At 40.1% G+C, this 25,481-nt stretch overlaps 1 protein-coding gene across 1 annotated transcript in view; it reads left to right on the top strand.

Annotated features, from left to right (window-relative positions):
- CPB2 (carboxypeptidase B2) overlaps positions 1-25,481 on the top strand; it is a 56,639-nt gene continuing 31,158 nt past the window's right edge. The window contains exons 1-2 of the mRNA XM_080799122.1: positions 1-117; positions 23,841-23,916. Of these exons, the coding sequence (XP_080655248.1) occupies positions 44-117; positions 23,841-23,916 (150 nt within the window). The 5' untranslated portion in view covers positions 1-43. The remainder of the gene's footprint in view (positions 118-23,840; positions 23,917-25,481) is intronic.

The following is a 25,481-nucleotide window of genomic DNA, read 5'->3' as shown; positions in this document are numbered from 1 at the left end:
CTTCTCTCCGGAGAATTTTGTTTTTCAGCAAATTGCTGTTGGGATGAAGCTTTATAGCTTTGGAGTCCTCGTAGCTATCTTCCTCTTGTGTGAGCAGCATGTCTTCGCTTTTCAGAGGTAACCTAATAGAACCTTAAATAGTGGGCGGCCATTTTCCTCACTTGTTTACCCCACATGGAATCTAGTCGGTGCACTAACCTGGGGAGCAAAATGTTAAAAGTTTGAAGGTCAGCTCTTTCAGAAACTTTCCATGTTGCCCTGACAAATAGTACATTTCAGTGTAATAAGGCTCTCACTAGATTCAGGGTCTTTTTTTTTTTTTTTTTCCTTTTCTGTCTCTACTTTTATTACTGAGAGAAAGCTGGATGATATGTGTATTCAGTGGCTAGGAAGATTAAAGAAACAGAAGCTTTTATAAAAATATTTATTTATACTCTAACACATCACATGATTTACATTTTTTGGTCTTCAAACACAAAATATATTAACTGGGTAATTTGTATTAACTATGAATAATACAACTGTGGGTAACTGAATATTTTCCTCTTGTACATAGAACAGAGGAAGGAGAGGAAGGATAAGGTATGAAATAGGAGGTTCGGGTTATGCATGGGTTTTCACAGGAGATACGAAAGGAAGAAGAGTTATGTTATAAGGAACACATATATGAATGTATCTAATTCTTATTTAGCTTAGTTGAGTGATTCCCTAGAGAATTCTTACTATAAACTACTTAGAAGAGTACAAATGGAACTTGTCTTCTAACATATATAATATATGGTAAATATCCCCGGCTATGTGTAATACTGTGATGTATTTACTAGTGAACTCGTAGACTTTTAAAATTGGTATTATTTCATTTGGAATTATCTTATTTTTTTTCCTTTGTTTTGCTTCTGTGATTTTTTTCTTCTCCAATTACCTCCAAGGCAAAAGCCTCTCCTGATTTAGTGAATAGTAAAGAGTGAAAAAATCAACCGGGGACAGGAAAATTCTGTCAGAAATACTTATCTCGGGGCTGGGTAGCTCAGTGGATTAAGCGTCTGCCTTCGGCTCAGGTCATGATCCTGGGGTCTTTGGATCAAGCCCTATGTGGAGCTCTCTGCTCAGCAGGGAGCCTGCTTCTCCCTCTCCCTCTGCTCCTCCTTCCCCTCCCCTGTTTGTACAGATTCGTAAAATCTGTATAAAAACAAAATACTTTTCTGCGTCAGAAAGAGCCATGGGATAGCATTTAAGAAAACAGAGCTTGACTTGAGAGCCTGATGCTGTGTTCGTACATCATCACTGTTTTTTTGTTGTTGTTGTTCAATATGATTGTCAAGTGTCATGCAATGAAGTCCATCACCAAATAATGATTGTTATTGAATCGACATGGGAGTCAGATTGCTGGAGTAACTGGTGACCTGTATCTCTATGTGTTATCAATAAATAAGATGCCTATAATTTCTAAGGTCCTTGCCAGTACTAATATCCCATAATTTGGTGATTGGCTTTAATTAAAGGTAGGAAAGAGGGAAGGAGGAAATCTGGTATCAACACATCAGGCTGGGAATGGTAGACACTGGCAGTATCATCCACAGAGAGGGGAAAGGGAAGGAATGGCCCAGTGCGTGAGGCACCCTGTGCTGCCTCACGCACTGGGCCAGGCACTTAGTAATGCCATCTCTTTAAATGCCTACAGTCCTACACCCTAGGAATCTTGATGGCGACATCTTACAGAGAAGGAAACTGAGCCTTAGGGAAGGATAAATCATTTGTCCCAAATCAAACAGTAAGGGTAGAGTTTGGATTCAAACCCATGTTGGCCTCATTTCAACTCACTTCCCTGAATCGCATTGCCTCTAAAATCTGGGAATTAGGAAGAGAGCTCATCTGATGGAGGTCTGATTTAGTCACCGTTGAGTCTGCAGAGAAGACAGGCCATCCAGAGTGCAGCCTGGGAGTGGGACGGGCTGGAAGTTCAGTGTCAAGGGCCTCACCTGGCAGCCGGTGTTCTTTGGTGGCGTGGCTCCGCCCCTTGGCAGTTGGCTGCCGCAGAGCCTGGAGGGCTCACCCACACACCGCCGCCGGGATCATAGCATGAACTGAACTCCTAGATAAGACGATCCTTAGCGAGATACTTCAAAAGCTTTACCATGTCGCTTCAAAATGAGGAAGCGTGTAACAGTTTAATGAACTAAATATGCAAATAAAGGACTTACACACAGGCACGCACACACACAAATAGCAAAGAAATGAATGAGAATATTTCTTCAGGCATGGCTTTTCTTACTGTTCTTGCTTCAGCGTATATTTTGGAGTCTGATCAATACCTATGCTTGAAAGGGGGAATAAGAATAGGGCTATAATTTAACCAATCACGTGGTATTGAAAATATTGTCTGTGTGTATTGGGGAAGGGAGACTTGACGCTCTGTGGGCAGATATATACCTGATTCCTCCCTCCTATGGCTCCACTAGAAAAAACATTCCAAACTCTTCTTTCTGTGAGTACAAATAATTTTTTTTTAACCAACTGTTTCTGAGCTCTGCTTTTCCAGAACAGCCCATTACTGAAGCTAAACGGGAAACCTAATTTCATTCAGGGTGAGAGACTCTGATGAATTATTTCTGGCGGCAAGAATACAATCGCTCCTAAAAAGAGCTTATGGGCTGGCTTTTCCCTAAAGCTGTTCTCTGTTACTGTTTTCTTGTCGTGATCATTTTCCTAACAACACTTTGTCTTCAGGCGATCTCTTTTTAGGTGCGTTTTGAGATGTCTCATCCCTGAAACGCCCCCACCGGAGAAGGAAAAAAGTTTTAAAGGCATTAATACCATATGCCAAAGAGTAAAGCAGCCAAACAAATGAACACCAAAACATTGTCTCCGTAGTCACTTGCTGTTCAAGGCCGAACAACTGTAAAGGGCAAAAATAAAACCCTAGCAAGAACCTTGTCAACAGAGACATTCATCGTATTGGGCTCTGATGAGCTAAGGGCAGCCTGTCAGCGGAGGCAGTTTATTTGAAATAGGAAAGCGGGGGAAAGTGCGAAGAAAAGAAGGAGAAAGAATCAGGAGAGTGGTTGAGGAGAGAGAGCTTCTGAATTATTAATAGACCACAGGACTTGATCCTTCTGTCAACTTCATATACTATCTGCCACCTGGAGACCCGTTTATCGTCTTTCACTTAGCTCCCCCTGATATATTATTTTCATCTTAAAGAACAGGGCACTGGTGGTCTTAAAACGTCGTGATGCATGAAACAAAATTGCAGCCTCGGGCACTCTTCCACTGTTCAGAGGCATCCCACCAGCTTTTCAAATTTAAAAATAATCTTGCAGAACTATGGCAAATGTGAGCCTCCTCCTGTAAACATAGCAGGGGACAGAGCTTGATGAAAATCTTCATATTCTTAGAGGGGAAGTGACAGAGGAAATGTTGTCTGGTATTAAAATCTCCAGATCTGGAAATAGCCCCGGAGCTGCGACTTGTTATTTATGCAGCCTTGGACAATTCACTTGTGCACGTTGAAACTCGGTTTATTTTTTTGTGTGTGTAAAATGACCTGTTTTTTCACTGTGCTCACACTTTTCCCTATTCATTATTTGGTGCAAGACATTTTTTTTTTTTTTAAATTTTCAACGGGCTATTTGTTAAATCCTCTACCTCTATCACTTCAGAGATGCAATCAAAACATTTCTTTAGGGGCACCTGGGTGGCTCAGTCATTAAGCGTCTCCCTTCGACTCAGATCATGATCCCAGTGTCCTGGAATCGAGCCCCACATGAAGCCCCACATCGGGCTCCCTGCTCAGCAGGAAGCCTGCTTCTCCCTCTCCCTCTCCCACTCCCCCTGCTTGTGTTCCTTCTCTCTCTGTCTCTGTCAAATAAATAAATAAAATCTTCAAAATAAAAAAAAATTTAATTTAATTTAAAAAAACATTTCTTTATTTTCTCGTCTCCCTTTGCCCCATTACGTTCCATGTGGTGGAGTAATCTTTCTCTACTCCTACATGGAAAGTGTGCAAATTCTGACTTTTTAGTCCACTCTTAAGTAACTGATAATTTTAGGGTCCTGTTAACATGCAAACAATCTCAAGTTAGAAACTAAGTATTGGGTCCATTCAAGGTTTATTCAAAGGTCAGTCTTTACAGGAAAACAACCCCTCACCCCCTCTCCATACACACACCTGATTCTTCTTCCCTTTTGCCCTTTTCTTGGGCTTTAACTTCTTAGGAATTTTTCAGATTCCTTTGCTGAGGAATTCTCCAGACCAGGGATAGATGCATCTCTCGCTAGGTAGCCCATTGTGACTCCATGTTTCACCCCTAGGGATCTTACATTCACCCCCACATTCTTACCCCTGTAGGCGGTGCTGACACCATCTGAGTTATAACTATGTGCCCATGAAGTATTTCTTCTTTTGATTTTAATTACTGTCCATCCAACTGGGGACCAGCCACATGCATGGTTAGCTTCCTTGAGAACAAGCCAGGCACCAGTCTTTGTGTCTCTAAACTTGAGGAAACATGTTCAGACTCTCCCATTACCCTCCTTGGAAGTCTTCCCTACTAGGTAGAGATGAGGGAAGTAACACCCCCAAATTCCATCCCCTTCGGGAGAAAGGGTACTGACAGAAATGTAATAACTTGCTCCAAAGAAATATTGACACAAATCTTCTCTCTTTCTCTGCTCTGACCACTAGCTTCTTTCTGATGAAGTAAGGGGGCATCGAGTCAGGAAACTGAATTTCAGAAACTAAGTTCTACGTAAGGTGACCTGACTGACCCTCATCCCATTTCCTGATTCTTTTTTTTTTTTTTTTAAGATTTTATTTATTTACTTGACAGAGAGAGATCACAAGTAGGCGGGGGCGGGGGGGGGCGGCGGGGAGCAGGGTCCCTGCTGAGCAGAGAGCCTGATGTGGGACTCGATCCCAGGATGCTGGGATCCTGACCTGAGCTGAAGGCAGAGGCTTTAACCCACTGAGCCACCCAGGCGCCCCCATTTCCTGATTCTTTTGTATTGGTGCTTGGGCCAAGCAGGTAGAAACAGGAAGAGCCAGCTCACCACAGCTGAAACCCGGATACATTAATATATTTTATGGTGCATTTTTACCCTCATAATTTTAGTCCTCCCCATTTCCCAATTTATTTTTCTATATTTCCTGAAATATTTTCTCCTTAAGAAAGAGGCCCCATTGGGATTGGGATGCCTGGGTAGCTCAGTTGGTTAAGTCGGTGCCTTCGGCTCAGGCCGTGATCCCAGGGTCCTGGGATCGAGTCCCACATCAGGCTCCTTGCTCCTCGGGAAACCTGCTTCTCTCTCCGCCTCTGCCTGTTGCTTGTGTGCTCTCTCTCTCTCTGACAAATAAATAAATAAAATCTTTTTTTAAAAAGAAAGAGACCCATTGGGATAACACATTTTTTACCTTTACTTTTTCTTTTTTTCTCTTTTCTGTTAACTAACTTTGGTCAAAGACATTAGAAAAATGCCCTTATCGTCTATTCAACACAATCCTTCCTTTATGTGGAATTGAAATTTAGCCTGTTTGAATAACGGAGAGCTCATTACTGTGTAAAAGGCATCCCATTTTGTTGTTAGCTCCTCTGGATTCTGGTTGCTCTCTTTTGCTGGAAGAAATACACAAGAGGAACATCAGTGGGATTGACTACAGCCCACCACAGCTATACCTAGCCTTGAGATGATAACCAATACTCATCTTTTTCCTTTTCTCCGATCCATTCTGTTTCCCTTTCACCAGCACTTACCATGGTCTAGGTGACTTACCTGGTGAGATGACCCAGCCCCTTGACCTTCAAGGGTCTGAGCCTCCATTCACCGTCCTTTCAGGCCTTGACTGTTGCGTCTGTCCACACACAACAAAATTGGACAAAGGAGTATTACAGAATGCCTAAGTTTATCATCTGTGTACCAGATGTATTCTTCCCTGCCAGCTTAACTGTGTGAATGCAGCCCTCAGGATCCTCCTGATGATCGAGGTCACCTACCCCTTCCCGCATAACTCCTCTCCTTCCTGGTAATCTTTAGGGCCGAGGAATCTGAAATGACTGGGTAGCAGCAACAGCTGTCAGTTTAATAAGACTCTTGCCATGACTCTTGTGGGAGATTTTCTCTTCTGGGAAGCAGATCTTTCAAATTTATAGAGCCATAGTTGTAGTTTGCAAGTATAAATTCCCCTTAGTCACCTGGAATGGTGGTGAAAAAAGCCGGTGCAACTTGGTTCCCAGAACCATGTGTTCTAACTTGTAGGGACACTGCACCATATAATGACTATTGACCTAAAACTGCATCCTGGAACGCTTTGCCCCTTTGCCCCTTTGCACCTCAGCTAATCCATTCTTATTTCTGTATGAGTCTAGCAGCTGCTGCATGGTGTGGTATGTAATATGCCCAGTGGATCCCACGGTAAGGCGCCCATTCTGTACCTCCCTTGTTGTAAAGTGGATCCCTTAATCAGATACAGTGTTAGGTGGGATCCTTTGTGGATCACACACTATATGGTAACATCCTTGTATGGTAACATTAGTTGAGGCCCTGCAGGTAAAAGAGGCAAATCCAGACCCAGAGTGGAAAGGACTCAAAGTAGGCAATTTCTCACCAAGTGGTTGCTTGGTCTCTTCGTGGAATGGTGCTGATTCAAGGGCTTGGTTTTGGTTTCTGTTGCTGTCAAGCTGGACATTTGGCAGCAACAGGTGCTCTATCAACCTTGGTGAGCAGGAACCCATCCTGTCGGGCCATGTAAAACCTCATCCTCGCCATCACGGCTATTCGTTCATGTGCCTTTGTGCCAGCCCTGGGGTGACTGTTGACAGAAGCTGGCTGACATCAACTGCCTAATCATTTTGTTTACATAGTTACTCAGTGCCTATTGTTTGGTGGGTGCTCTCTGTTAGGTGTTACAAAGATCACACTTTCTTCCCACTTCCCTACTCCTCCAAGAAGCAAACACCAAGATGGAATTAGACGTACAAGAAATGTACTCAGAAAAATGCTGGAGAGGAATAAATGAAGAAGGGGAAGGAAGAGGCTCTCAGGAAAGACATACTGCAATGCTGGTGTAACCCTGTGGAGGAAAAAGGGAAGGAAGGTGGAATACAGAAGGTCTTAGATTGTAGTGCAATTCTAAGAAAACTTTTGCAAAGTTGATATGATAGTTCTTGAGCTAATGTCATCTATCAGAAGATCCCCTCCCCCACCACCCATCTTTCAGTAATGAGCCTGTCTTGGTATCCCTACCATGCTCAGTTATTAGCTGGAAGCAGCCAGTGAAAAATAAGGCCTTAGCATTAACACAGGGACAGAATTCAATCACAGTAGCTGGGACCTTCCATCAATTACACATCTTCGAGTTGGAGGTCTTAGAGGTGTGCTCTCATGGCTACTACACTGCTCCATTAGCTGATCCACATGTAGCATGTGTCAGTATGAGTTGAGAGGAAAGGCCACCTGCTCATGCACCTCACTTGTGTCCCCAAATCCTACCTGTGCCTGATCCCAGATGTACCAGTTCTGTCTAATGATGGATTTCTGGTTGGCCTGCCCAACCTCAAGACATGACAAGTGTATTCGTTTCTTATTGCTACTGTAACACATTAACACACGTCAGGGTCTTAAAACTGCACAAATTTATTATCTTACATTTCCATTGTTTAGATATTAAAAATGGGTCTCACTGGGCTAAAATCAAAGTGTCGGCCACCACTGTGTTTCTTTTCTAGAGTGTTTGAGGGGAAAATCTGCTTCCTTGCTTTTTCCATTTCTAGAGGCTACACTCATTCCTTGGCTTGCAACCCCAGACTTTTATCTTCAAAGCCAGAAAAGGCAGGTTGAATCCTTCTTGCACTGGATCACTCTGAACTATTCTTAGACCACATCTCCCTCTGCCTCACTCTCTGTCTCCCTTCTCCACTTTTGAGGATCTTTGAAAGATTACTGTGCTTATCCAGATAATCCAACATAATTATGCCATCTCAAAATACTTAACTATATTTGCAAAGTCTCTTTTATGGTGTAAGACAACAGGTTCACAGGTTCTAGGGATTAGGACATGGGCATTTTAGGGGGCCATCAATCTGCTTACCATAGTGAATATGACAAAACCCAGCTCATGAGGGGTGAGACTGGCTCTATGACTACTTGTTACCCATGACCAGGCATTCCATTTCTACCAGGGCCCAACAGCATGTCAGAAACTGTTTTTTGAAAGGTGTGTAGTTCTCCTTTGCAGATGTCATGACCTTGCTGTAGGTATCTACATTGTGATTCTCCTGTTGGGACATGCCAAAACCTCTAAGTGGCATCTTTTGCCACCACAGACACTTCTAATCCTTTATGGCCTGCCCAGGCCATATGGCCTTATGACAGGGGCTCTTGAACCACAGCCTGAACCTTTCTGCTCTGGGTCTCTCCATCACAGAGATGATAGTCTTTCCTGTCACCCAATAAATGGGTTGAAGCAGTATTCCAAATGAGGTATATCCCAAATCCAAGAGACTTACCAGAAACTATATTCCTTTCTTCATCAGGAGAGATACAAGTTCTGTCCTTAATTTGGAGGGAATTTCCCAGCCTATCCCCGATCTCTAGACCTTTAAAATTTCCCTAGTATGAGACAGTCCCCTGAATCTTTATGGTATTAGCACCCCCCCCCCAAACACACACACACACACACACACACACACACACACACACACTCACAAACTTGGGAGCACATGTGCCTTACTAAGACCTCCAACATACCTGGCATTTCTTGCTCACCTGATCCAAGAGTCATGTGATATCCTTGATATCATAACTTGGGATATCCAGACAGGCTAGTTAGTTAAAAAACTAAGTCAAGCTGAAGCAAGATTCCAACTGTGTACTGGTGACTGTACCAAGTGGATGTGAATTGTTTGTGATTCTTTTTTCTGATAGAGACAGCCTGCTCAACAGCTGAATACTGTATACCTAAGACTCTGCCCAGCCAAGATACCACACTGAGAAAAGTGGCTCCAATTTGTCCCTATTTGGTAGAGTCTGATTGTATACTGTCATCCACTAGGACCCATCTGGTTTTTGTGAAAGCCAGACTAATGAATTTAAAGTGGATTTGTGGAAACCACCATCCTTGCATCTTTTGGTCTCTAAGGGTGACAATAATATCTGCCATTTCTCTCAGAATGCTTCTTTGGTTTGTTTGGGTTTTTTGGCTTCTCCTGGCTGAGGGTGAAGGGGCACAGTTTCACCTGTTGGTTTTTCCGACCAGGATAGCTCTTACTTTACAGGAAAGGAACTGACATGGGGGTTCTACCAATTACCCTGTGTGTCCATCTCAGTTTTACGTTTGGGGACCAGGGAAATGATCATAGGGGTGGGGGAGGTCCAGGACCCAGTGCCTCCACCAGGAGCTGGACCTACACTAGGATTCCAGACCTCCAGGTGTCAATGTCAGCCTGGATCTTGCATCCAAAAGACCTCAAAATGATTGAGTATTTCCCTTTCTGCAGTGTGCAAAGTTCCTGAGTCCATTTTCATAGGTTTCTTTGGGAAGGAACAGAGGAAATCATGATCATATACCCTTTCTATACTGTTGCAGGGTCTTTCCTTGTGGGAATTTGCCTCCCCACATCAGGAAAGAGATTCTGAGTCTAAGAACTAGGTCTAAGAAGCTACATCTGGAAACTGGGCAATGCATTGTGACTCTTGGTGGGGATAGCTGTCCTTAGCTTTTCTCATATTCATCCTTGATTTATTTCGATTGTAAAGATTAAGCAATACTTTTGTTGGCTGCCATTTATCTTGCCCTTGAGAACTCTACGTTCTCTTAACTAACTCTATAGCTTTCCATGGGTCATTTTCTTCTGTGCCCAACTTGTCAAGTATGGTTAAACACTGCCACCTGGCTTCTATTGTGTAACAACTCATCACCCCCATTGCTATTGGGGAGCTCAGTCCTGTGATGTCATCTCTTACTTTCAGCCCTCAGAATCTACTCCCACCTCTCCTCCTACCCCAACTGGTAGCTAAGGTTAAGTCATGACATAATCTGACTGCACAAGTGCTGAGTATGTTAATAAAGGAGAGGGACTATATCCTTGAAGAGGTGTACTTGCCCAAGATACAGGGTTTGACATTTGAGTTAGATCCTTGGGAGGTGGTGCTAATTGGTGCCATGATGTTTTTTGGAAGTTTAGAGAAAACAGTGGCCTACATTTAGTGAACTAGAAATGTCAGAGCTATTATGGCAGATGAAAGAAAAAATTTTTTAAAATTCCTAGAACAGGACAACCTTGAATGAAAATATTATGAAAGACTAGAAAACCCATTATATTCCCCTGATGGGTTCAGAGAACATTTGAAAACAACAAGGAATGTTCTAGCAAAAGGGTCATCAGCAGTATAAGATGCTTGGCAGTGGCTTTTTCACAGAGTAACTTTGTAATAGTTTTTCTCCCTGATTAAAGAAAATAAGAGTTCTTCTTGGTTAATCAGTAATATGGAAAGGCATAAAATTGGGGAGAGAAACACTGAAATTTCACCACCCTGAGGAAATGTCATTAACATTTTGGTGATCATTCTTTCCTGTGTTTCTCTATACATTTATATACACCCTTGTGTAATTTTACATTTATCAAATATCGGATCTTCTATTGGAACTATAGAGTCCTTTCTTTTAAAAAACAATCTTATTTCCTCCCCCACTTCTCTCACCTACCCAGTCTTTTAACGGCCATCCCCCACTACCCAAATCGATGTTAACTATGTGCTGCTTATTCATTCATCACTTTTCCCCTGCCTTCAACACATATGACTTTTCTTTTTCTTTATTATTTATTTTTTTCACTAAAATGGGGTAATATTTTATAGACTTCTTCATATCTTGCTTCTTTCTCTTAGAACATCATGTAAATCTCTGGCAAGTTAACTGTTACAAATCTAACTCATTCTTTATAATGGCTACAAAGCATTCCAGAATGTGCAGACATTACCATTATTTAATATTTCTGTTACTGAGAAGCATTTATGTGGTTTCCAGGTATTGTTACTATGAATGATCCTGCAGTAACTACCCTTAGACATATTTCCTTAAGCACTGGTTGAATAACGTACACTGAAAACGTACCAGGGATTGACATAAAATTTCCTAGTCTTTCGCTTTTCAGAAAATCAAGACTCCATAGGCTTATTTCCAGAATTTAAATCTTTTAATCAGGATTTCTAAAATAAAACCACCCTCCATTCTGCTGTCAAAGTTATTCTCATAAATCACAAGTGATGTCCTTTTCCCAACTCCTAACTGCCTACAAGATAAAGACCAGATTTCTCAATGTGCATTCAAAATCTTCTCTAGAGGAGAACCAATTAATTTCTGTTTAGCTACTATCATATCCCACTTGGCAACAAGGGACAGTTTGCTATTTCCCCAACAGTGCCTTTTTGTCTCCTGCCACAGGGTCTTTCCACATTCTAATTTACCCAGTCAGCTCTTCCATAAATCTTTTGCTAATAATGACAAGCATAAGTTGTCATAACCTCTTCTGTACTTCCAGAGCTCTTGTTATATTTTTTAAATAAAAAATTTATTTGGAATATTTTTAGATTTACAGAAAATTTGCAGGAAATTACAGAGAGTTCCTGAATACTCTTCACTCAGTTTCCCCTCCTGTTAGTGTCTCACATTACCATGTTATATTTGTCAAAACTTAAAAATCCAACATTGTTAACACTATTACTATTACCTAAACTCCAGACTTTATTGGATTTCATCAGTTTTTCCACTAATGCCCTTTTTCTGTTTCAGGATCTAATCTGCGATACAATGTTGTATCTGGTCATCATGTTGCTGATACTCAATTTATTAAATATATAGATAGAGAGAAAGAGTCCAATTTTTTATTTATGTCTGGCAGGAGAGTAAACCTAGTTCTTGTTTCTCCATCTTGACTAAAAGCAAAGTCAAAGATTTTTTTTGTTTGTTTGTTTTTGTTTTTTTGTTTTTGAGAGAGAGAGAGAGAGAGCATGAGCAGGGAAGTGAGGAGCAGAGAGAGAGGGAGGGAGAGAGAGAATCTCAAGCAGGCTCCATGCCCGGTGCAGAGCCTGATGTGGGATAGATCCCACAACCCTGAGATCATGACCTGACACGAAATCAAGAGTCAGACACTCAACTAACTGAGCCACCTGGTCACCCCAAAGTCTAAGATTAGTTTTATTTATTTTAATTTTTTAAAAAGACTTCATTTATTTATTTGAGAGAGAGAGAAAGCATGAGCAGGAGGAGGGGCAGTGGGAGAGGGAGAAGCAGATGCCCAGCTGAGCAAGGAACCTGTTGGGGGGCTCTGTCCCAGGACCCTGAGATCATGACATAAGCCCAAGGCAGACACTTAACTTACTGAGCCACCCAGGCACCTGTTAAGATTCATTTTAAATAAAGAACAAAATATTTTGTTCATTTTAAATAAAGAACAAAATATTTTTTGTGTGATTAAAATGATATTTATCCCACATTTCAAGGATAATATTTGTCTAAAAATAAAAGAAAAAATTCTTTAAGTTAAAAATGGGCCCCGTCTGGCAAATGCCACCAATATAGCCTAATTTTAATTTAAATAAAATAGTTGCTTAGAGGTATACTAGAAATTTGAGAATGCCATCGCTGTTAACAGATTCCACATATATCTGCAATTCCTCACCATACTGCTTCCATTCTCTATTACTCAAATCTCCCTCACCTGCAAAAATGGATAGAGAGCTGCATGTATGAGAAAATTAAGAAATTCTTTCCTTTTTGATTAGGTGGTATGTAAAAATAAAGTCAATCTACATTGATTCACACCAATCTATTGCCTTGGCTTTCCAAGAATTGCTAAGCATCCCCTATGGCCCTAGCAAGCATTATAAGGAAGAAAGAAATATGACAAAGCAAAAGTGAGAAAACAAATTAAACCAGGTGTCAACTTAAAAAAGAATCTATTGATGTAATTCATCACATTAAGAGATGAAACTAGAAAACCCTGTGCTCATCTCATAAAAACATATGATTAAGTCCTCATCCACTCCTTATAAAAACTCATAGCAGAGTAGAAGGAACCTTCTTCACCCTGATAAAAAGCACCTACAAACCCTGCCACAAGCATTCTAACGGTGAAACATTATAAAAGTTTTTCTTAAAAATTATGCATCATGCATTTTAATTCCACTTCCTTTCAACACTGTACTGCAGGTCCTAGTCAATACAGTCAGGCAAGAAAAAAATTCCACAAGCTTTGAAATGAAAGAACCAAATTTAGTATGAACAATTGTAATGATTTCTTGCAAAGAAAAACAACAACAACAACAAAGTACCTACATTAAAATGATCAAAACTACCAGGGGACCTGGATAGAAAATAAATATCTAAAAATTTATTTCATTTCTATAACTCAACAAGAAAGAACTAAGAGATGGAATACTAAAAACCACCATTTGTAAAAGAAAAAAGAAATTTGCTAGAATATAAAAATATGCAATATTTTTATAGATAAAGTTATAAATTTTTTGAAGGTTATTAAAGAATGCCTAAATGAGTAGACAAATCTATTGTATTAATGATAAGGATACTCAGAATCAGGAGAATGTCAATTCTTCCAAATTTATTGATTTATAATAATATTAATCAAAATCCAAACTTTTTTCATGGAACAATAACAAGCTGATTTTTTTAATTCAAATTCAATTATTAACATATAACATATTATTTATTTCAGGGGTACAGATCTGTGCTTCATCAGTCTTACACAATATTCAGTGCTCACCACAACACATATCCTCCCCAATGTCCATCACCCAGTCACCCTATCCCCCTCCCCTCCAGCAAACCTCAGTTTGTCTTCTAAGATTGAGAGTCTCTTATGGTTTGTCTCCTAAGATTGAGAGACTCTTATGGTTTGTCTTATTCTCTGGTTTCATCTTGTTTCATTCTTTTCCTCTCTGATTTTTAAAATTTACTTGGAAAAGCAAAATGTCAAAGCAAGAAAATCTCTAAAAAGAACTAGACAAGGGAGAGGGGAAGCAGGAGTTTATCCTGTAGGTTGTTAAGTTTTAATATGAAGCTACAATCGCATAGATGAATGGTTTCAGCCCAAAGATAGACAAGTAAGTCCATGGAACATAAAAAGATCCAAGAAATAGGGGCACCTGGGTGGCTCAGCCATTAGGCATCTGCCTTCAGCTCAGGTCATGATCCCAGGGTCCTGAGATCGAGCCCCGCATCGGGCTCCCTGCTCAGTGGGGAGCCTGATTCTCCCTTCTCCCACCCCCTCTGCTTGTGTTCCCTTTCTCACTGTGTCTCTATCAAATAAATAAATAAAATCTTTAAAAAAAATCCAAGAAATAGACCACCCCCCATCAGTAAGGGTAATCATTGATTATCTTATATAACTAATGTGCCCTGAAATAGCCTGACTTACCACAACAGATGTTTCCTTCTCACTTGAAAAGTTAATGAACCCATCTGGCTTTCTCTCACCCTCTCCTCCAAGCTGGAAATCTGGGCTGCTTCCCTATTGCAACTCCTTGGGGTTCTTCACTTCTAGTCTCAGGGTAAGAGAGCACATAGTACATAAAGACCCCCACCTGCTCTTAACTGTGCACATCACTCCCTCCCACATTTCCATTGTTAAGAACTCAGGCACGTGATCTCAACACAACTGCATGGAAGGCTAGGAAATGAGGTTTCTTTGTGTATCCCCAGAAACGAAAAATGATGTGATGAACTAGCATTGTTTCTGCCAAAGGGTACAAAAACTTATACATGACAGAATTGGCACAGCTGATCCTTGGGGAAAGTATTAATGATTAATAAATGAGGCTAAGAAGGAAAAAAGGAACTCAATTCCCTCTTTACACTACACACAAACAAATATTTTTCAAACGGATATAAAAACTTAAATAAGAAAGACAAAAGAGAAAACTACAAGACAACCTACTGAATGGGAGAAGATATTTGCAAATGACATATCTGATAAAGGTTTACTATCAGAAATATATGAAGAACTTATACAACGGAACACCAAAAAAGTAGAAATCCAAACAATTCCCCAAATCCAATCAAAAATGGGCAGAAGACATGAACAGACATTTCTCCAAAGAAGACATACAGATGGCTGACAGACACATAAAAAAATGCTCAACATCACTCATCATCAGGGAAATGCAAATCAAAACCACAATGAGATATCACCTCACACCTATCAGAGTGGTTAAAATAAAAAACAAAAACAGTAAGTGTTGGCAAGGATATGGTAAAATAGGAACACTCATGTGCTGTTGGTGGGAATGTAAACTGGTACAGCCACTGTGGAAAACAGTATAGAGATTCCTCAAAAAATTAAAAATAAAATCACCATATGCTCCAGTAATTCCACTATGCATTTACCCAAAGAATATGAAAATACCAATTTGAAAAGATGTATACACCCTTATATTTATTGCAGCATTATTTACAATAGCCAAATTATGGAAGCAGCCCAAGTGTCCCTCAATAGATAAATGGATAAAGAAGATATAGTATATATCTATATGCTATATATGGAATACAATATACAATGAAATATTATTTATTTTTTTAATTTTTATTGTGTTATATTAGTCACCACACCGTATATCATTAGTTTTTGATATAGTGTTCCGTGATTCATTGTTTGTGTATAACACCCAGTGCTCCATGCAATACATGCCCTCCTTAATACTGGGCTCACCCATTCCCCCACCGCTCTCTCCTTTAAAACCTTCAGTTTGATTCCTGGAGTCCATAGTCTCTCATGGTTTGTCTCCCCCTCTGAATTCCCCACCTTCAGTTTTCCCTTCCTTCTCCTAATGTCCTGCATGCTATTTTTATGTTCCACAAATAAGTGAAACCATATGATAATTGCAATTATTTCGCTTAGCATAATATCCTCCAGTTCCATCCATGTTGATGCAAATGTGGGGTATTCATCCTTTATGATGGCTGAGTAATATTCCATTGTATATACATCTTTATCCATTCGTCTCTTGAAGGGCATCTTGGCTCCTTCCACAGTTTGGCTATTGTGTACATTGATGTCATTGGGGTGAATATGGCCTTTCTTTTCACTGCATCTGTAACTTTGGGGTAAATACCCAGTAGTACAATTGTTGGGTCATAGGATAATTCTATTTTTAACTTTTTGAGGAACCTCCACACTATTTTCCAAAGTGTCTGTACCAACTTGCATTCCCACCAACAGTGTAAGAGGGTTCCCCTTTCTCCATAAAGTTTTTTTTTTAAAGAGTTTATTTATTTATTTGACAGAGAGAGAGAGAGCACAAGCAGAGGGAGTGGCAAGCAGAGGGAGAGGGAGAAGCAGGCTCCCCACAGAGCAGGGGGAGCACAATGTGGTCCTCAATCCCAAGACCCCAGGATCATGACTTGAGCCGAAGGCAGTTGCTCAACCAACTGAGCCACCCAAGCGCCTTCTCCATAACTTCTTGAAAATTTGTTGTTTCTTTTCAATTTTTGCTGTTCTAACTGGTATAAGGTAGTATCTCATTGTGGTTTTGATTTGAATTTCCCTGATGGCTCATGATGTTGAACATTTTTTCATGTGTCTGTTAGCCATTTGTATGTCTTCTTTAGAGAAGTGTCTGTTCATGTCTTCTGCCCATTTTTTTGACTCGATTATCTGTTTTTTGGGCATTGAGTTTGAGAAGTTCTTTGTAGATCTTGGATACCAGCCCTTTATCTGAGAGTCATTTGCAAATATCTTCTCCATTCTTTGGGTTGCCTCTTTGTTTTGTTGACTATTTCCTATGCTGTGCAGAAGCTTTTTATCTTGATGAAGTTCCAAAAGTTCATTTTCACTTTTGTTTCCCTTGCCTTTGGAGACGTGTCTTGAGAGAAGTTACTGTGGCCAATGTTGAGAAGTTTACTGCCTTTGTTCTCCTCTAGGACTTTGATGGATTCCTGTCTCACATTGAGGTCTTTCATCCATTTAGAGTTTATCTTTGGGTATGGTGTAAGTGAATGGCTGAGTTTCATTCCTCTGTACATAGCTGTCAAATTTTCCCAGCACCATTTATTGAAGAGTCTGTCTTTTCTTCTATTGGATATTCTTTCCTGCCTTGTCCAAGATTAGTTGACCATAGAGTTGAGGGTCCACACCTGGGCTCTCTATTCTGTTCGATGGATCTATGGTCTGTTTTTGTGCCAATACCATGCTGTCTTAGTGATCACAGCTTTGTAATAAAGCTTGAAATCAGGCAATGTGATGCCCTCAACTTTGTTTTTCTTTTTCAATATTTCCTTGGTGATTCAGGGTCTTTACTGGTTCCATACAAATTTTAGGATTGGTTTGTGCCAGCACGTTGAAAAATATCACTGGTATTTTGATCGGGATGGTGGTGAAAGCGTAGATTGCTCTGGGCAACATAGACATTCTAACAATGTTTATTCTTCTGATCCATGAGTGTGGAATGTTTTCCCATCTTTTTGTGTCTTCTTCAATTTCTTTCATAAGTTTTCTGAAGTTTCTTGAGTATAGATCCTTCACCTCTTTGGTTAGGTTTATTCCAAGGTATCTTATGGTTTCTAGTATTATAAATGGAATTGTAAATGGAATTTGTAAATGGAATCGATTCCCTAATTTCTCTTTCTACAGTTACATTGTTAGTGTATAGGAAAATAACTGATTTCTGTGCATTAATTGTGTATCCTGCCACATTACTGAATTGCTGTATGAGTTCTAATAATTTAGGGTTTGCAGTCTTTTGGGTTTCCCACATAAAGTATCATGTCATCTGTGAAGAGAGAGAGTTTGACTTCTTCTTGGCCCATTTGAATACCTTTTATATCTTTTGTTGTCTGATTGCTGTTGCTAGGACTTCTACTACAATGTTGAACAATAATGGTAAGACTGAGCATCCTTGTCATGTTCTTGATCTGAAGAGAAAGACTCTCAGCTTTCCCCCACTGAGAATGATATTTGCTATGGGCTTTTCTTAGATGGTTTTTATAAAATTGAGGAATGTTCCTTCTATCCCTACACTCTGAAGAGTTTTAATCAGGAAAGGATGCTGTAGTTTGTCAAATGCTTTTTCTGTATCAATTGAGAGGACCATGTGGTTCTTGTCTCTTCTCTTATTTATGTAATCTATCACATTGATTGATTTGTGAATGTTGAACCACCCTTGCATCCCAGGAATAAATCCCACTTGGTCGTGCTGGATAATCCTTTTAATGTATTGTTGGATCCTATTAGCTAGGATCTTGTTGAGAATTTTGGCATTCATATTCATCAAGGATATTGTCCTGTAATTCTCCTTCTCGATGGGGTCTTTGCCTGGTTTTCAGATCAAGGTAATCCTGGGCTCATAGAATGAGTTTGGAAGTTTTCCTTCTGTTTCTATTTTTTGAAACAGCTTCAGGAGAATAGGTATTATTTCTTCTTTGAATGTTTGGTAGAATTCCCCAGGGAATCCTCAGGCCCTGGACTCTTGTTTTGGGGGAGGTTTTTGATCACTGCTTCACTCTTGTTACTGGTTATTGGTCTACTCATGTTGTCAGTTTCTTCCTGTTTCAGTCTTGGTAGTTTATAGGTTTCCAGGAAGGCACCAATTTCTTAAGTTTGCTTAATTTATTGGCCTACTGTTGTTGATAATAATTTCTAATAATTGTTTCTATTTCCTTGGTGTTAGTCATGATCTCTCCTCTTTTATTCAAGATTTTATTAATTTGGGTCCTTTTTCTTTTCTTTTGGGTAAGTCTGGCCAGTGGTTTATGAATCTTATTTATTCTATCGAAAATCAGCTTCTAGTTTCTTTGATCTGCTCTACCATATATCTGGTTTCTAATTCATTGATGTCTGCTCTAATCACAATTACTTCTCTTCTTATGTGTGGCTGATGCTTTATTTGTTGTTCTTTCTCCAGTTCTTTAAGGTATAAAGCTAATTTGTGTATTTTGGATTTTTCTATTTTTTTGAGTGAGGCTTGGATGGCTAAGTATTTCCCCCTTAGGACCGTCTTTGCAGTTTCCCATAGGTTTTGGACCAATGTGTTTTTGTTCTCATTGGTTTCCATGAATTAAGTTCTTCTTTGTTTTGTTTTTTTTTCTTTTAAAGATTTTATTTATTTATTCGAGAGAGTGAGAGAGAACATGAGAGGGGAGAATGTCAGAGGGAGAAGCAGACTCCCCTGGAGCTGGGAGCCCAGTGCTGAACTCAATCCCAGGACTCTGGGATCATGACCTGAGCCAAAGGCAGTTGCTTAACCAAATGAGCCACCTGGGTGCCCTTAAGTTCTTCTTTGATTTCCTGGTTGACACAAACATTCTTAAGCATGATGGTCTTTAGCTTCCCAGTGTCTGAATTCCTTCCAAATTTTTTCTTGTGATTGAGTTCTAGTTTCAAAGCATTATGGTCTGAGAATATACAAGGAATAATCTCAATCTTTTGGTATCAATAGAGATCAGATTTGTGACCCAGCATGTGGTCTATTCTGGAGAATGTTCCATGTGCACTCAAGAAGAATGAATTCTGTTGTTTTATATCTGTGAGGTCCATCGGGTCCAGTGTGTCATTCAAAGCTTTTGTTTCTCTGTTGATTTTCTGCATAGATGATCTGTCTATTGCTGAGAGTGGAGTGTTGACGTCTCGTACTATTAACATATTATTATCAATAAGTCTCTTTATTTTGGTTAACAGTTGCCTTATGTAGTTGGCTGCTCCCATGTTGGGGGCATAGGTTTTTACAATTGTGAGATCCTCTTGTTGGATAGACCCTTTGAGCATGATATAGTGTCCTTCTGCATCTCTAACTATAGTCTTTAGCTGAAAATCTAATTTGTCTGATATAAGAATTATTACCCCAGCTTTCTTTTGAGGTCCATTGGCATGAAAAATGGTTCTCCATCTCTTCAGTTTCAATCTGGATGTATCTTTAGGTTCAAAATGTGTCTCTTATGGACAGCAGATGGATGGGTCATGTCTTTTTATCCAATCTGCAACCCTGTACCTTTTCATGGGAGCCTTTAGGCCTTTCATATTGAGAGTGATTATTGAAAAATATGATTTTATTGTCATCATGTTGCCTGTGAAGTCCTTGCTTCTACAGATTGTCTCTTTAAGTTTCTGCTCTATATCACTCTTGGGGTCTTTCTCCTTTTATAGAACCCCCTTAATATTTCTTGCAGGGCCGGCTTGGTGGTCACATATTCTTTCAGCTCCCGCCAGTCTTGGAAGCTCCTTATCTCTCCATCTGTTTTGAATGACAGCCTTGCTGAATAAAGTATCCTTGGCAACATATTCTCTTCATTTAGTGACCTGAATATGTCTTGCCTGCCCTTTCTGGCTTGCCAGGTCTCAGTGGACAGGTCTGACATTAATCTTACGTTCCTCCATCTGTACATAAGAAATCTCTTCCCCCTTGCCAGTTTCAAGATTGTTTCTTTAGATCTAAGATTTGCAAATTATACTGTTATATGTCATGGCATTAGTCTGTTCTCATTGATCTTGGGAGGGGTCCTCTCTGCCTCATAGACATGAAGGCTTGTTTCCTTTCCCAGATTAAGGAAATTTCCAGCTATGATTTGCTCAAATATATTTCTAGACCTCTCTCTCTCTCTTCATCCCCTCAGAGATCCCCAAAATTCTCAAATTGCAACATTTCATTAGGTCACTGATGTTGCAGTTTGATTCCTTGGGTTTTAATTTATTTTTCCCATGCTGCCTCAATTTCCTTCTTTTCTATCATCTTATCCTCTATCTCACTAATTCATTCTTCTGCCTCATTTACTCTGAGAGTATGCAGCTTAGACTGCATTTCATTCATAACATTTTTAAGTTTGGCCTGATTGGATCTCATTTCTGCCCTTAGAGATTCTATATAGTCATTAATGTTTTTCTCAAACCTAGATATCGTCTTGATAATTGTTACTCTGAAGTCTATTTCTGACATCTTGGTTATCTCCATATCCATTAAGTCTGTGGCAGAGGCCACTTTCTCTGGTTCTTTCCCCTTTTGGAGGTTCCCCTCTTAGTAATTCTGTTGAGGGGTGGTGGAGGGAATGTACAGAGTCCAAATTATTGACCACAACCCAAGCAAGATGCACCTCTTTTACAGGGACCTTAGGACTGTTGGCCTCTTGTTATTCCAGCCTATCCTGTGGGGGAGGGGCCTGCTGCACTCTTTGGGCAGAGTTGCCCTGCCCCTTGTGGCGGGGGTGGGGGGGGTGGGGGGGTGGGGGGGGTGGGGGGGTGGGGGTTGTTCAGTGAAAACCGGTTTTCTGGGGCTTTTGTTCTCTGGTGGCTTTCCCCGGCAGCTTTGTACATCTCTTCCCAGAGTCAGAGCAGAAGTGACTATATCCAAACCGCTGTCTCAGAACAGAGAGATCGCAGTCTGTTCTTCACTGAGTCTCCAGGCCGCACTGTCTCTGTTTCTGTCTGTGCTGCTAAAAACTGCGGAATCCTGGGTTGTGTGCCCCACAGCAGCACTCCCTTGCTCGTCTCTGCCTTTTGTGCTTTTAAAACTGCAAGCTGCCCTGGTTTGCATGCATGCCCCTGCAGCTCTACATTTCAGTCAGGGGGCTGCCCTAAAGTCCTTTCCCCACTGTGACTGGTCTCCAAGTCTGTGCCCATTCCCCAGTGCAGGAGGTTTTTGTGCTCCAGGGCAAGATTCCGGAGACTCCCTCCCCCGTCCACTTATCTTCTGATATCTTCCCACAGAATCACAGCTCACTGCTTCATACCTTGAGACCAACTGCAGGAGATGTTGTTTGAAGAGATCCAGATATATCTTCTTACATCTCAGGCTGATTTCGTGGGTGTTCAGAATGGTCTGGAAGATATCCAGCTCAATTCAGGGGACCAGTTGAAATAAGGTCCCCTACTTCTCTTCCATCTTTTCTCCCTTCCAAGATGTGTCTACAATGGAATATTATTTAGAATATTATTAAAAAAATATAATCTTGCCATTTGCAACAACATGGGTGGATCTATAGAGTATAATGCTAAGTGAAATAAGTGAATCAGAAAGACAAATACCATAGATTTCACTCATATGTAGAACTTACAAAAACAAATGAACAAAGGAAGACAAGAGAGAGAACAAGAAAAAACAAGAAACAGACTCTTAACTATAGAAAATAAACCGATGGTTATCAGAGGAGAGTTGGGATAGGGAATGGGTGAAAGAGATGAAGTGAATTAAGAGTAAATTTATCATGATGAGCACTGAGTAATGTATAGAATTTTTGAATTACTATATTATACACTGAAACTAATACAACACTATATGTTAACTATACTAGAATTCAAATTAAAAAAAGAAAGGCAAAAGAAATGTAAGAAATTATCTTTAAGACCTAAGGATTGGGAAAGAGTTCATAACACACAGTAAAAAAACAAACCTAGAAGGAAATGATGGATAAAAATACATCATAAAGAAAGAAAAAAGAAAAACAAACCAGTACAAGATATTTTCAGTACATTTAACTGACAACCAGTCAGTATTTAGATTATAAAAAGAAATTCTGCTAGTCAATTGTCACAAAAATAATTGAATGGAAATAACTATACTACATTAGTAAGTCAGAAAATTAAAACTAAAAGTGCAAGAAGATTCCATTTCAATTCAACCATTCGATTGGAAAAATTAAAAAGTCATCATGTGTTAGCAAGGATGAGGAGCTATAGGAAATCATTTCCACTATTGGTGAAAATACAAACTGGTACAAAAAGTCTGAGATGTAATTTGGTACTGTTTTATGAAATTACAATGTATCTAGCCCCCAAGAAATAGCAATTCAACTTGTAGACAAATTCCAGCACATGTGGACAACGGCTACATTCTTCAACACAGATGATAAACTTGAAAATACAATGTTGCATGAGAAAAATAAGATACAGAAGGATACATACAGTGCACCATTTTTACAGAGTTATATCAAGCAAATCTAAGGGTATCTTAAGACTACCTATTCAAGAATCCATACACATATTTAAGAATCCATACTATTGAGGAAAAGTAAGGGAATCAGCAAAGTGAAAATTTAAAGTAGTTACCTTTAGGGATGTGGCAGGGAAACAGTAGGGACAAGGCCACGTAGAGCTTCAAGGACACCCAAAAACATTGGATTTCTTAAGTGGCATAATGGGTTCCCAGGCACTCATTTTATTATGAAATCAGTGAATGTTCATGTAAATATTCCCTTATGCATTAAATATTTGATTTTTTAATATATTTTTTAAAGATTTTATTTATTTATTTGAGAAAGAGAGAGAGAGAATGAGAGAGAGAGAGAGAGAGCATGAGAGGAGAGAGGTCAGTGAGAGAAGCAGACTCCCTGCCGAGCAGGGAGCCCGAGATTTTTTAATATTTTTTAAAAAAATATTTTATTTATTTATTTGACAGAGAGAGAGAAAGAGAGAGAGAGACAGTGAGAGAGGGAACACAAGCAGGGGAAGTGGGAGAGGGAGAACCAGGCTTCCTGCCACAGGGAGCCCAATGTGGGGCTCGATCCCAGGAGATCATGACCCAAGCCGAAGACAGACGCTTAATGACTGAGCCACCCAGGTGCCCTTAAATATTTAATTTTTAAAATTAAAACACACCCAGGCTTGCACACGCACACAAGAAAGAAGTAAGTATTCCCATTCAAGAGAGTTATTGATTTGGCAGCTGCTGAGGAACAGAAAGGATGGGCAAGTATATGTTCTCCTTTTAACACTTAGTCTGTAGCAAGATCCTCTTTTACCATTTGAGGTTTGTTTCCTTTGCAATTACCTCAAAGCCCCTCCCAGTACAATTTACCTCATTTTCACTTTTTTTATTTAACATCAAAATTCTGTCTTATTTTTCCCCAGTGGCCAGGTTTTATCTGCTCTTCCTAGAACTTCCAGGCAAGTTCAGATTCTGCAGAATCTTACTACAACATATGAGGTAATTTCTCCCTCATTTATCTTTACAGGTGATCCTTGAATAACACTGGTTTGAACTGTGGGGATCCACTTACACACAGATTTTTTGTTGTTGAGAAATACACTATAGTACTGTAAATGTGTTTCCCATATGATTTTCTTAATAACATTTTCTTTTCCCTAGTTTAGTTTATTATAAGAATACAGTATATAATACATACAACACATGAAATACATGTTCATCAGCTGTTTATGTTATCAGTAAGGCTCCAATTAACAGTGGGCTGTTAGTAGTTAAGTTTTGGGGAAGTCAAAGTTATATGCAGATTTTCAACTGCATGGGAGTCGACACCCTAATCCCCACAGTCTTCAAAGATTAACTGTATATTAGCTTCACTATGTGTAAATTTCGTGTACCATGTTCTCTTCTATGTTGTCTGAATCACATAGTTGGTATAAACCCCTCTTTTTTTTTTTCTTTTTTGGGATAGAGACAGAGCAAGCAGGGCAGAGGGGCAGAGTAAGAGACAGAGAGAGAGAATTTTAAGCAGGATCCACACCCAGCATGGAGAGTGACACAAGGCTCGATCTCACGACCCGGAGATCATGACCTGACCCGAAGTCAAGTGTTGGACCCTCAACCAACTGAGCCACCCAGCCACCCTTCAACCCCTCTTCTGAAAGCCTTCTCCCCCTTTATATCATCCATGATTTTGTTGGTCACTAAAATCAGAACTTCATTTTTGCTATTGGCTTTTCAGCCAATTTCATAATGGTATTTTGGGAATAAAAGTCTGTACTTACAAAGATGTTGTGATAACAGAAGCCCACTAGAACTTTGCTTATAAAACAATAGTTTGTAAAAGGAATAAGTATCAAAACCACAAGGGAACCCTTATTAAAATCTTCATTCCTGGGTCCCATATCCCCAGAATGCTTAAGGTATAGAAAGCTAAGACCATGGTAGAAAACTGATGGCTCCCTATTTGCCAGCGAAGTTTCTCCAAGAAGCAGACACCAAAACCAGATTAAAGATGCCAGGGAAGGACTAGGGGGGATGCTTGTGATGGAAGAAGAGGAGGAAGCCAGAGATAGCAATGGGCAATTTCAGACCTTGACACAGCTCTGACACTTGTGCAGAAATGGAGACTCTTTAGACTGAGGGCAGTTCTGATGAAGGTTTGGCTAGACCAGTGGGGCATCCTTAAGCTAAAGCCACCTGGAGGAGGAAAACCAGATCTTGCAGAAATGGGTCTGCAAGAATCCACCCTTGGTGCTCAGTCAGTGGCTGGCTGCAGCCCTGGGGCAGCACAGCCCCTGTCTCCAATGGATCAAGATGGGCAGAGGCTGCGAAAGGAATTCAGCTATGCTCCTCTCCACAGAACTGAGTGGTGCATGTTCAAGGTTGCCACATGATGGCCAGAGGAAGCCGCAGAGATTTATAATTTTAGTTCTTGTTCTGCCCCTTCCTACATGTATGATTTTTTTAAAAGATTTTATTTATTTATTTGAGAAAGAGAGAGAGACAGAGTGAGAAAGAGCATGAGAGGGGAGGTCAGAGGGAGAAGCAGACTCTCCATGGAGCTG

Source organism: Martes martes (assembly GCF_963455335.1).
Source record: "Martes martes genome assembly, chromosome: 3".
Taxonomy (NCBI): domain Eukaryota; kingdom Metazoa; phylum Chordata; class Mammalia; order Carnivora; family Mustelidae; genus Martes; species Martes martes.
This window is presented reverse-complemented; position numbering and strand designations above follow the sequence as displayed.